At 44.3% G+C, this 12,873-nt stretch overlaps 1 protein-coding gene across 6 annotated transcripts in view; it reads left to right on the forward strand.

Moving 5' to 3' along the window:
* LOC117265053 (protein 4.1-like) overlaps positions 1–11,115 on the forward strand; it is a 90,864-nt gene extending 79,749 nt beyond the window's left edge. For 5 of the 6 annotated variants that reach the window (XM_078162795.1, XM_078162802.1, XM_078162804.1 and 2 more), the window contains 4 exons: positions 116–214; positions 414–494; positions 4,330–4,451; positions 8,208–11,115. In XM_078162795.1, the coding sequence (XP_078018921.1) occupies positions 116–214; positions 414–494; positions 4,330–4,440 (291 nt within the window). In that variant the 3' untranslated portion in view covers positions 4,441–4,451; positions 8,208–11,115. The remainder of the gene's footprint in view (positions 1–115; positions 215–413; positions 495–4,329; positions 4,452–8,207) is intronic. The other variant, XM_078162796.1, reaches the window with a different exon arrangement.
* The last annotated feature ends 1,758 nt before the right edge of the window (positions 11,116–12,873 follow it).

Below are 12,873 nucleotides of genomic sequence, written 5' to 3' on the forward strand. Positions count from 1 at the left end.
CGGTCTGTGTCTGACACCAGGAACTTCATGTTTCAGCCTGTAGTTAAAACACCTGACTCTGTTTCCACGGCAACGAAACAACAACAGGAAGACAATACTGTTTCCTGTGTTTCAGAGCCGAGCGGATTCTGATCCTCCTGCTGGTCTGCTGCTGAGCTCCCAGACCTTCACCGCTGAGACCGCCAACACCACCACCACCACACACATCACCAAGGTAACACAAACATCACCACAGTCAGTCAGACTTTTCCAGCAGAAACTGTGACGATGTCAGAATATTAAACAGGAAATAGAACCGTTCCAACAATCAGACACAGAAACTAGGACAAATGTGAGACATGATCCTACTGTCTGACTGTCCCTCTCTTTGTGTCTCTGTCTTCCTGTCCCTCTCTGTCTGTCTTTGTCTTCAGACGGTCAAAGGTGGGATTTCAGAGACCAGGATCGAAAAGAGAATTGTGATTTCTGGAGACACAGAAATTGACCATGACCAGGTAACTTTATTGTTGATGAACCATGTAACGTAACCTGGATTAACCATGAACAGACCTTTACATACCTGGACTAACCATGGACAGACCTGGATTGACCATGGACAGACCTATACAGACCTGGATTAACCATGGAAAGACCTTTACATACCTGGACTAACCATGGACAGACCTGTACATACCTGGGCAGACCTATACAGACCTGGATTAACCATGGACAGACCTGTACATACCTGGATTAACCATGGACAGGTCTATACAGACCTGGACAGACCTATACGGACCTGGATTAACCCTATGGGCCCTAGGCGTTTTTGGGGTATTTTTCCTGCCTTTACTTTTAAGCTCATATCACAGTCATTATAAAGGCTACATACACATGCTATATCTTGTTTTTTTTCAGGATAATCTGGGCTATCCAGGTTTGCCATTGTTGTTTTACCATTTCATGTCCTTCTATGTGCCTGTATTTTATATTAATTTTTATATCAATGAAAAAAACAAATCTGTGTTACTAAATTCTTACATTTTTACATGTATCTCACCACAGCAAGTTGGAAGTTGACATATTCTGCCATATATGAAGAGGGGAGACTCTCTGGAATCTGGCAATATTAGAACCATGATGGTGGGACATTCTGTCACTTCACAGCTGTCCAAAACATGTGGTTTGTTCCAGGCTGACATGTTTGCCAGTATTTTTTCATTATTATTGCAAGAAATTCCATTGACTCATTCACAAGTCAAAAATGTGTTTTATCTAAAAGAAACATGCAATATTTACATCTAAGATCATAGAAAAATAGTCAACCAAGTGCAATGATGTCCTCCAAGATAATATTTGCCACTTTGTTTGCAGTAAACAAAGTTTGTTGTTGTTTTTCAGTTTCAGTTATATATTGGGGGGGCATTTTGGGCATGGGGGGGCACGTGTCCCCCTCAATGTATATGGTGACTACGGCCCTGTCATGCATGCATAATTAGGCTGCAGTTGTCTGGGTGCACAAAGGTGAAGTGGCTGGTCTTGTCATACAAAGTTTGATGGAGTGTCAACTGGACAATATGGAGATATTTGCATCTTGAAAGCCGGACTACAAATGTGGATAGACAGGGAGAAACACACGCAAGCCTAAGACGTGGTAAGATATGATATTCCTCACTATATGAAGTGACTGATAACAAGAGCTGTATAATGGATTGTAAAGAAATTCATCAGGTTTTTATTTTGTAGACAATTGATCTGGATTCATAGCATGATGGGATGACTGCACAATGATGTGTGGTATCACTGGAAAGCTCTGCTCCTGCGCTTTCATGTGATATGCGTGGCATTTCGGTGCGAGTCTGCATTCACGAGTAATCCATCCAAGAGTAATGTGTGTGCGAAGCTGTATGAAAGCTCTGTTATACATAATTTTAGTGTAAATTTATCTTTTTTTTTCGCTGTGAAAACATTGTACTACCGAGTGCTTGGTCTTGTCGTAAAGCTACAATTCCGCGGTTTCACATGATATGTGTAGCTTCTCGCTATGAAGCACGGTCGCGGAGAAAATCAATAGAGACGAACAGGTGTGAATTTGGATGCACTAATGTCGTTCGGGTCCATAGGGTGAACCATGGGCAGATCTATACAGACCTGGATTAACCATAGACTGACCTGTAAAGACCTGGATTAACCATAGACTGACCTGTACAGACCTGGATTAACCATGAACAGATCTATACAGACCTGGATTAACCATAGACTGACCTGTAAAGACCTGGATTAACCATGGACAGACCTGTACAGACCTGGATTAACCATGGACAGACCTATACAGACCTGGATTAACCATGGACAAATCTATACAGACCTGGATTAACCATGGACAGATCTATACAGACCTGGATTAACCATAGACTGACCTGTAAAGACCTGGATTAACCATGGACATACCTGTACAGACCTGTATTAACCATGGACAGACCTATACAGACCTGGATTAACCATGGACAGACCTATACAGACCTGGATTAACCATGGACAGACCTATACAGACCTGGATTAACCATGGACAAATCTATACAGACCTGGATTAACCATGGACAGATCTGTACAGACCTGGGCAGATGTATACAGACCTGGATTAACCATAGACTGACCTGCAAAGACCTAGATTAACCATGGACAGATCTATACACACCTGGATTAACCATAGACTGACCTGTAAATACCTGGATTAACCATAGACTGACCTGTAAAGACCTGGATTAACAATGGACATACCTGTACAGACCTGGATTAACCACGGACAGACCTATACAGACCTGGATTAACCATGGACAGATCTATACAGACCTGGATTAACCATGGACTGACCTGTAAAGACCTGGATTAACCATGGACAGATCTATACAGACCTGGATTAATCATAGACTGACCTGTAAAGACCTGGATTAACCATGGACAAATCTATACAGACCTGGATTAATCATAGACTGACCTGTAAAGACCTGGATTAACCATGGACAAATCTATACACACCTGGATTAACCATGGGCAGATCTATACACACCTGGATTAACCATGGACAGATCTATACAGACCTGGATTAACCATAGACTGACCTGTAAAGACCTGGATTAACCATGAACAGATCTATACAGACCTGGATTAACCATAGACTGACCTGTAAAGACCTTGATTAACCAGGGACAGATCTATACAGACCTGGATTAACCATGGGTAGATCTATACAGACCTGGATTAACTATAGACTGACCTGTAAAGACCTGGATTAACCATGGACTGACCTGTAAAGACCTGGATTAACTATAGACTGACCTGTAAAGACCTGGATTAACCATGGACTGACCTGTAAAGACCTGGATTAACCATGGACAGATCTATACAGACCTGGATTAACCATGGACAGACCTGTAAAGACCTGGATTAACCATGGACATATCTATACAGACCTGGATTAACCATGGACTGACCTGTAAAGACCTGGATTAACCATGGACAGATCTATACAGACCTGGATTAACCATGGACAGACCTGTAAAGACCTGGATTAACCATGGACATATCTATACAGACCTGGATTAACCATGGACTGACCTGTAAAGACCTGGATTAACCATGAACAGATCTATACAGACCTGGATTAACCATAGACTGACCTGTAAAGACCTGGATTAACCATGGACAGATCTATACAGACTACAGACCTGGATTAATCATGGACTGACCTGTAAAGACCTGGATTAACCATGGACAGATCTATACAGACCTGGATTAACCATGGACAGATCTATACAGACCTGGATTAACCATAGACTGACCTGTAAAGACGTGGATTAACCATGGACTGACCTGTAAAGACCTGGATTAACCATGGACAGATCTATACAGACCTGGATTAACCATGGACTGACTTGTAAAGACTTGGATTAACCATGGACAGACCTGTAAAGACCTGGATTAACCATGGACCGACCTGTAAAGACCTGGATTAACCATGGACATATCTATACAGACCTGGATTAACCATGGACTGACGTGTAAAGACTTGGATTAACCATGAACAGACCTGTAAAGACCTGGATTAACCATGGACAGATCTATACAGACCTGGATTAATCATGGACAGACCTGTAAAGACCTGGATTAACCATGGACAGATCTATACAGACCTGGATTAACCATGGACAGATCTATACAGACCTGGATTAACCACGGACTGACCTGTAAAGACCTGGATTAACCATGGACAGACCTGTACAGATCTGGATTAACCATCCAGACCAGGACCAGGACTCAGACCAGGATTTGATCCTCGTGTCTTTCTTGAAGGCTCTGGCGGCGGCACTCAGCGAGGCCCGACGGCAGCATCCTGAGCTGTCGGTCACACGAGTTGTCGTCCATAAAGAAACAGAGGTGTCTCCTGATCATGTTATTGATTAGTGACATCACAGGTAACAGGGAGGGTCAGGACCCCACGGATGCTGATTGGCTGACTGGTGCATGACAGCTCTCCTTGTGTTTGCATGTTCGTGTTCAGGAACGTGACGTCATAAAACCAGGAGCTCCAAGGGTCTGATTGGTTCACAGAGAGATGAGGGACTCCTGTGATTGGATAACATGTGGGGGGTTCAGAGAGGACAGGAAGTATCTTTGGGGGCTGGTCGGTTGTTATGATGATGATGATGATGATGATCATCATCATCATCATCATCATCATCATCAGTTAGTGTGAGGAGGAAATAATCAGCCTTCCTGCTCAGCTGATCAGAATGATGAGCCATTGATCATTAATGCTAAACTAACATGATGTGTATTCACTGGCCTCTCAACTGTGACATCGTTTTATAGTCCAAGTGAGGCAGTGAGGCAGTGTGGCCCCGCCCCCTGCTGCCCACCTGTATCCACCTCTGATGTCATGCTGATTCAACAATCAACAATCAGGAAGTCAAATGAGCATTTTAAGATGTATCACTGGCCGCTGAGAGGACAGTGGACACATTAGCATGCTATGCTAACTGTTTGGACCGTTATGTGAAGCTTGCTTCGCTATGCTAATTTCCATGAGCATGAAGTTGTCCTGGCTCGCTAATCTCATCCTCTGCCTGAGTTTACAGGTGGCTGATGGGAAAATGTGGAGCTGCTTCCTGTCGTCAGTCCCTTCAGGATGTTGTGGGCAGTTTTACTGAATGTTTGATTTCACTGCAACTTCTCTGAAAAATTATGTTCACATGTTTTAAAGTCTTTTTTTGGGAGCTTCTTATGATGAGATCTTATGATGATCAGTGTTTCCCAGAGTCAGAGTCTGTGAGTGATGTTGGGCGTAGATCAGCTGTTAATGTGGTTTGGTGCAACGTTGAAGGACCGCCTCCATGAGACGCTCTCCTCCTGCTCTCGATCAATCAGTCGATCAATTTTATTTATAGACCGTTTCAAACTGGACAACATAAACATTCTAAATAGGTCCCTTTGTATTTCCTGTTTGAATGTATGTTAATGCAGAAGCTGACAGGACGTAAACAAGGACCAAAGTTGTTGCCCTAGCAACAGAATAGCAATGAAATAGTCCATAAAGCCCAATATCACAAATCACAATTTGCTTCAGAGGCTTTACAGCATACAACATCCCTCTGTCCTTTGGACCCTCACAGTTGATCAGGAAAAACTCCCCCAAAAAAACCTTTAACGGGGGAAAAAATGGTCTGCTTGGTTAGCTAACACAGAACAAGGTGATGTCATCACTGCCTGCCATGTTCTGGACAGAAGCCTCGCGGCAGCAGTTAACACCTGACACCGAGCCGTTAATCTCACACTGACACTGAAACATCCCGACTCGTTGTTAAGCCTGCTGATTAAGACTCGTTTTCACCAAACGGACCTGGACCTTCGAACCTGATAACAAAAGATGAACTTCAGGCACTCATGCGTGGAGCAGGAACAGATGCATTTGAATGGAGTTAAAAAGCCTTTATTTCAAACTTAAGGTGTGCTGATGGATTCACGTCATCAACTCATGCATTGGAGTAACATTACAAGTTAACGTTCCACCTTAAAAGTTGCCGGGAGTCGGCCCAGTGAATGAAGTTATTTATTTCTCTTTCATTTTATAGTAGTAGTTTACTGATGTATGAACAGAGGTTACATAAAACCAGGAGACCGTCCTCTACTGACCAATCAGACTGCAGAGTTTCTAGCTCCACCTTTTAGTACTAGATCTACATGGGGACGCTAAGGAACGCTTCTTTTGGTACCATCCACAACTTTTCACTGTGGATTGATAAGGTTCATACTGTCTTCTTAATTTGAATATTTTAAGGTTTTCTTACATTCAGACAGAGAAGGTGTAAGGAGATGTGTTTTACCTGCTTGACAGTTTCGACTGAGACTGCAGTCTTCCTCAGAAGCGTCATCCGACATGCTGCTGACGTGTCATATATCAGCTGGTAGGCCTGACAGACCAATCAGAGTCTGTCAGGCCTACCCCAACCTAACAGTTGAAGACATCTCCACTCTTCTCAACTTCGTTGCCAAATCAACCTATTTTCAGTTCAAAGGAAACATCTACAGACAGACAGAAGGCTTCACAATGAGAGATCTACTATCCGCAATAATGAACAGTTTTTTCATGGAAGACCTGGAAACAAAAGCCATCCACACAGCACCCACACACTGCAGACCCACACTCTGGAAAAGATACGTTGATGACATCCTGGAGAAAATAGAAGCTGGACATACACAAGAACTCACAGATCATCGGAATACCATGGACAGCGCACAAACTCTCAGATATCAGAACACTGTACGAACGGGCCTGCATCAAATCCGAAGATAAAGACAGACAGGGGGAGGAAAAACACATACAACATGCACTCACACTCTGCCGATATCCCAGATGGGCCATAAACAAAGGAAAGCAACAAGTCAGAAACAAAGAAAAGAAGCAAAAAGAAAGGGAAACAAAACATACACAGAAAACAGATGACAAAAACAAAAACACAATAACCATAACATATATCAGGGGGATAACAGAACCAATACAACGGATCATGAAAATCACATCAATACAGCCATGAAACCACACACAAAACTCTGTCAGCTACTAGTACACCCAAAGGACAAAATAGAACCGGACAAGAAATGCAACATCATATACCATGCAAATCATGCACGAAAACATACATCGGAGAAACAGGCACATCATTCAACACAAGGAAAAAAGAACATCAAAAAGAATGTGAAAAAAAGAGACAGCGGGGCGATTCACAAGGACACAAAAAGATTCACAAGGACACAAAAAGACAAAGCAGAACAGGAAAACCTAAAATCAGCCATCACAGATCACTGCAGAAGAAATAACCACATCATGGACTGGGACAGGAACAAAATAATCACATCAGAGACCAATAAATTCAAACAGTGGATAAAAGAGGCCATAGGGATCAGGAAGTGAGCAAGCGGCACCATCAACCGGGACGAGGGGGCATACACCCTCTCGCATACCTGGGATTCCCTACTCCAGAAAACTAACAACGACGCGGGAGGCGGGGTTGGCCTGACCTGACAGACTCTGATTGGTCTGTCAGGCCTACCAGCTGATATATGACACGTCAGCAGCACGTCAGATGACGCTTCTGAGGAAGACTGGAGTCTCAGTCGAAACTGTCAAGCAGGTAAAACACATCTCTTTACACTGTGGAGACAGATGCAATGATTCGGGCCGCTTGATGGAAACGGAGCTTAACTGCTGGGTAACGTTAGCTGTGTGATGCTAACAGTTATCCCTGTCACTGTGTGTCTTGCAGCAGCAGCCTCATGAGAGAATCTATAGGCTGCACGCAGCGTCACGATGAAATCAGATATGACCCGTTTTAAAAAGTCACATTTGTAGTAAAGTTTTGGTGATTGGACAACATTTCAAGGTCACACAGAGTTCACTGGGATTGGCAGAATTTGCTGTCACAATCACAGTGTCCTGGGGGGTCAGCCTGGTCAACACACTCATTGTTAATGTTTTTTTTAGTTTCTTTATTTTTTTAGTTTCTTTATTTTTTTTAGTTTCACTTTTGACGAGATGAACTTTGAACTTAGTTTCTGTTTTCATGTTTCCATGGAGACATGGGAGGAGTTACATCATAACATGGATTAAAGATGATGATGTCGCTCAGAGGATGATCAACAGTCCAATGTTTCCTCTTCTGTATCTCTTTCAGGACTGAATCTAGAACCTCTGCTGCATTATGGGAGTTGTAGTCCAGACAACAGAACCAACTGTAGACACCCATTGGACATTAATGGACCTAAGGACACACACACACACACACACACACACACACGTACACGTACACACAAACACACACACACACACACACACGCGTGTACATGTACACACAAACACAAACACACACACACACACACACACACACATACACGTACATGTACACGTACACACAAACACAAACACACACACACACACACACACACACGCATGTACACCTGTACATAACCACACACAGCAGCACCTGTCTGTCAAACTGGGGGCGGGGCCAGCAGCTCACCTGGATTCAGAGCCTTTAGCATAACTTAGACTGAGAGGGAAGATGAGACAGACAGGTGAGAGACAGACAGACATGTGGGGGACAGACAGACACACAGACAGACACACAGACAGACAGGTTAGAGAAAGACAGACAGACAGACACACAGACAGACAGACACGTGATAGACAGACAGACAGATGAGAGGCAGAAAGACACACAGACAGACAGATACACAGACATGTGACAAACACAGACAGATGAGAGGCAGATAGACAGACTGACACACAGATATGTGACAGACAGACACACAGACACGTGACAGACAGACAGACACACAGACACGTGACAGACAGACAGACACACAGATACGTGACAGACAGACAGACACAGACACACAGATACGTGACAGACAGACAGACACACAGATACGTGACAGACAGACACAAAGATACGTGACAGACAGACAGACAGACAGACACACAGATACGTGACAGACAGACAGACAGACACGTGACAGAGACAGACACACAGACATGTGACAGACAGACAAACACACAGATACGTGACAGACAGACAGACAGACACGTGACAGAGACAGACACACAGACACGTGACAGACAGACAGACACGTGACAGACAAACAGACGACAGACACACAGATATGTGACAGACAGACAGACACAGATATGTGACAGACAGGCAGACAGACACACAGACATGTGACAGACAGACAGATACACAGACAGACAGACACACAGATACATGACAGACAGACAGACAGACACACAGACAGGCAGACAGACACACAGATACGTGACAGACAGACAGACACGTGACAGACAGACAGACAGACAGACACACAGACACGTGACAGACAGACAGACAGACACCTGACAGGCAGACAGGCAGACAGACAGACAGACACGTGACAGGCAGACAGACAGACAGACACACAGACACGTGACAGACACACAGACACGTGACAGGCAGACGTGACAGACACACAGACAGACAGACAGACACACGGACACGTGACAGACAGACATGTGACAGACAGACAGACAGACACACAGACACGTGACAGACAGACATGTGACAGACAGACAGACAGACACACAGACACGTGACAGACAGACACGTGACAGACAGACACGTGACAGACAGACACGTGACAGACACACAGACAGACAGACACACAGACACACGGACACGTGACAGGCAGACATGTGACAGACACACAGACAGACAGACAGACAAACACACAGACACAGACATGTGACACACAGACAGACAGACAGACACGTGACACACAGACACACACACAGACACGTGACACACAGACATGTGACAGACAGACACGTGATAGACAGACAGACAGACAGACACACAGACACGTGACAGACAGACACACAGACACAGAGACATGTGACAGACAGACAGACACGTGACACACACACAGACACACAGACACGTGACACACAGACATGTGACAGACAGACAGACAGACACATGACAGACACACGGACACGTGACAGACAGACACACAGACAGACACACAGACAGACACACAGACACGTGACAGGCAGACAGACAGACAGACACGTGAAAGGCAGACAGACAGACACACACACACACACAGACACGTGACAGACAGACATGTGACAGACAGACAGACAGACAGACACACAGACACGTGACAGACAGACAGACAGACAGACACACAGACACGTGACAGGCAGACAGACAGACAGACACACAGACACGTGACAGTCAGACAGACAGACAGGCAGACACACACGTGACAGACAGACAGACGAGAGGCAGACAAACAGACACACAGACACGTGACAGACAGACAGACAGACAGACAGACACAGAGACACGTGACAGGCAGACAGACAGACACATCACACACAGACAGACACACGGACACGTGACAGGCAGACATGTGACAGACACACAGACAGACAGACAGACACAGACACGTGACAGATGGGCAGACACACTGCTGTGACACCATCAAAACGTTCCCATAGCAACCACAGCACGTCAAACCTCAGATGAAGTCTCACCGACACTCAACCTGCTGCTCATGTACTTCCTCCTGAAACAAGCCCCGCCCCTCACACACCTGATACCCCGACAGGTGAAAGCTGACGTCTGATTGGACGGTTGCCTCAGGTATATTTACTCCTGCAGCTTTGTGAAACAGTCAGCTGACAGAACAGGAAGTACACCTGTCTCACCTGCAAACTGTGTCCTGTCTGACGTGTACATTAGCATGACGGCTAGCACTGTAAGCTCCCTCTGTATAACAGCTACAGCCCTATGTACCCAGAATGCAACAGTAACGTGCCATCCTGTCACCTCGCCATGGAAAACTTCATTAGGAGTTCTTTTATTCACCTGTCTCTACTGTATTTATTGATTCATTTATTGATCTATGTCTGTAACCCCACACCCATCCACTGATCGATCCACTGATCCACTGATCGATTGATCCCCGTGTGTTATTTTCCTCATGATGAATTTAACCTGATTGAATGTGAGCTCAAAGAAATCAATAAACCACATGACTTCCTGTCTCTCTTTCTGTGGGCTTTTTTTAACTTTACTGTCATGAACCAACAGGTGATTAACACATCAGATTCTACCTGACATCACACAGCTATGTTCACCCTCCAAACATACACACTCACATACGCACATATTACACACACACACAAAGACACAAAGACACATGTGCACACACATATATACACACACACATTTATGGAGCTAGAACAGTCTCAAAATGAATAAAAGCATAAAGAGGATTTACAAATGTATTTGGGGGATTTAAATGTATGACTCAAAACACAAACACATTTTCACACACACAAAAATATGTTTCATTCCATATATAAGTAAAAGAAAACCCACATATAAAAAATAAGATATATAAACATATTTGTGATGCACACACAAATATTTCTTGTTTTAAATATGTGCAATTGAAATTCACAAATGTATGCATGTAGAAGTATGTGCAGTGCTCATTAAATACATATTGTGAGGTTGATACACTGATATATGAACTGTCCAGCCTGCATTTACAAAGTGCTTTTAATTTGTAAACTTCTCTGCATTTGTGTGTGCGACTTTTGAGACTCCCCTGATGTGACTCGATTCACAAATTCATTTTTTTAAGAGGGGATTGTCTGCAGCCAATCAGATGTCTCACTCCTTTACAGTCAATCACATGAGTGCCTCCCCATGAGGGGCGTTATATGAGCAACAGTGCCATGGTGCCCTCTTAAGGGAATGCTGTACCATGTATTGTTGTATTGTGTATTTATGTGTTTTATTGTTTGTTGATTTTTTATGGAAGCAGGCAATGTGCACAGCACTGAAGTCAAAGACAAATTTCCCTTTGTGGACAATAAAGTATATCGTATCGTCTCACCTGTGTCTCAGTCTATCTCAGACTGTCTCAGTCTGTCCCAGACTGTCTCACCTGTGTCTCAGTCTGTCCCAGACTGTCTCACCTGTGTCTCAGACTATCCCACCTGTGTCCCAGTCTGTCCCAGACTGTCTCACCTGTGTCTCAGACTGTCTCACCTGTGTCTCAGTCTGTCCCGGACTGTCTCACCTGTGTCTCAGTCTGTCCCAGACTGTCTCACCTGTGTCTCAGTCTGTCTCACCTGTGTCTCAGACTGTCCCACCTGTGTCTCAGTCTGTCCCAGACTGTCTCATCTGTGTCTCAGACTGTCTCACCTGTGTCTCAGTCTGTCTCACCTGTGTCTCAGTCTGTCCCAGACTGTCTCACCTGTGTCTCAGATTGTCTCACCTGTGTCTCAGTCTGTCCCAGACTGTCTCACCTGTGTCTCAGTCTGTCTCAGACTGTCTCATCTGTGTCTCAGACTGTCTCACCTGTGTCTCAGATTGTCTCACCTGTGTCTCAGTCTGTCTTAGACTGTCTCATCTGTATCTCATGTGTAAATATGTTAAAGTTCACTGGAGGTTAAATTTAAGTTTTTCACTGTCACACTATTAAAAAGATGAAACTGAATTTGTCTCTGAGCTCAAATAAAACAATAAAGAACCCACCTTGTCCGTCAGCAGGACAGGGCTTCATGCTGAACAGGTGAATTTGTCTTCACCCTCTGAACTCAAATAAAAAAGGCTTCATGTTAAAAAGGTCGAAAAAAGAGTCAAAGCGAAGCACCAACTCACCCAAAACAAATGTGTCCTCTCTTCAAACTGCAGAAACATAAACCAGGAAACAGCGACATAGAATCAGACTCACCGGCTGGTGTCTGTGGCATGACGGCGTGCTCCTGACAGTTTCCTGCTGTCA

Source organism: Epinephelus lanceolatus, chromosome 20, assembly GCF_041903045.1.
Source record: "Epinephelus lanceolatus isolate andai-2023 chromosome 20, ASM4190304v1, whole genome shotgun sequence".
Classification (NCBI taxonomy): Eukaryota; Metazoa; Chordata; class Actinopteri; order Perciformes; family Serranidae; genus Epinephelus; species Epinephelus lanceolatus.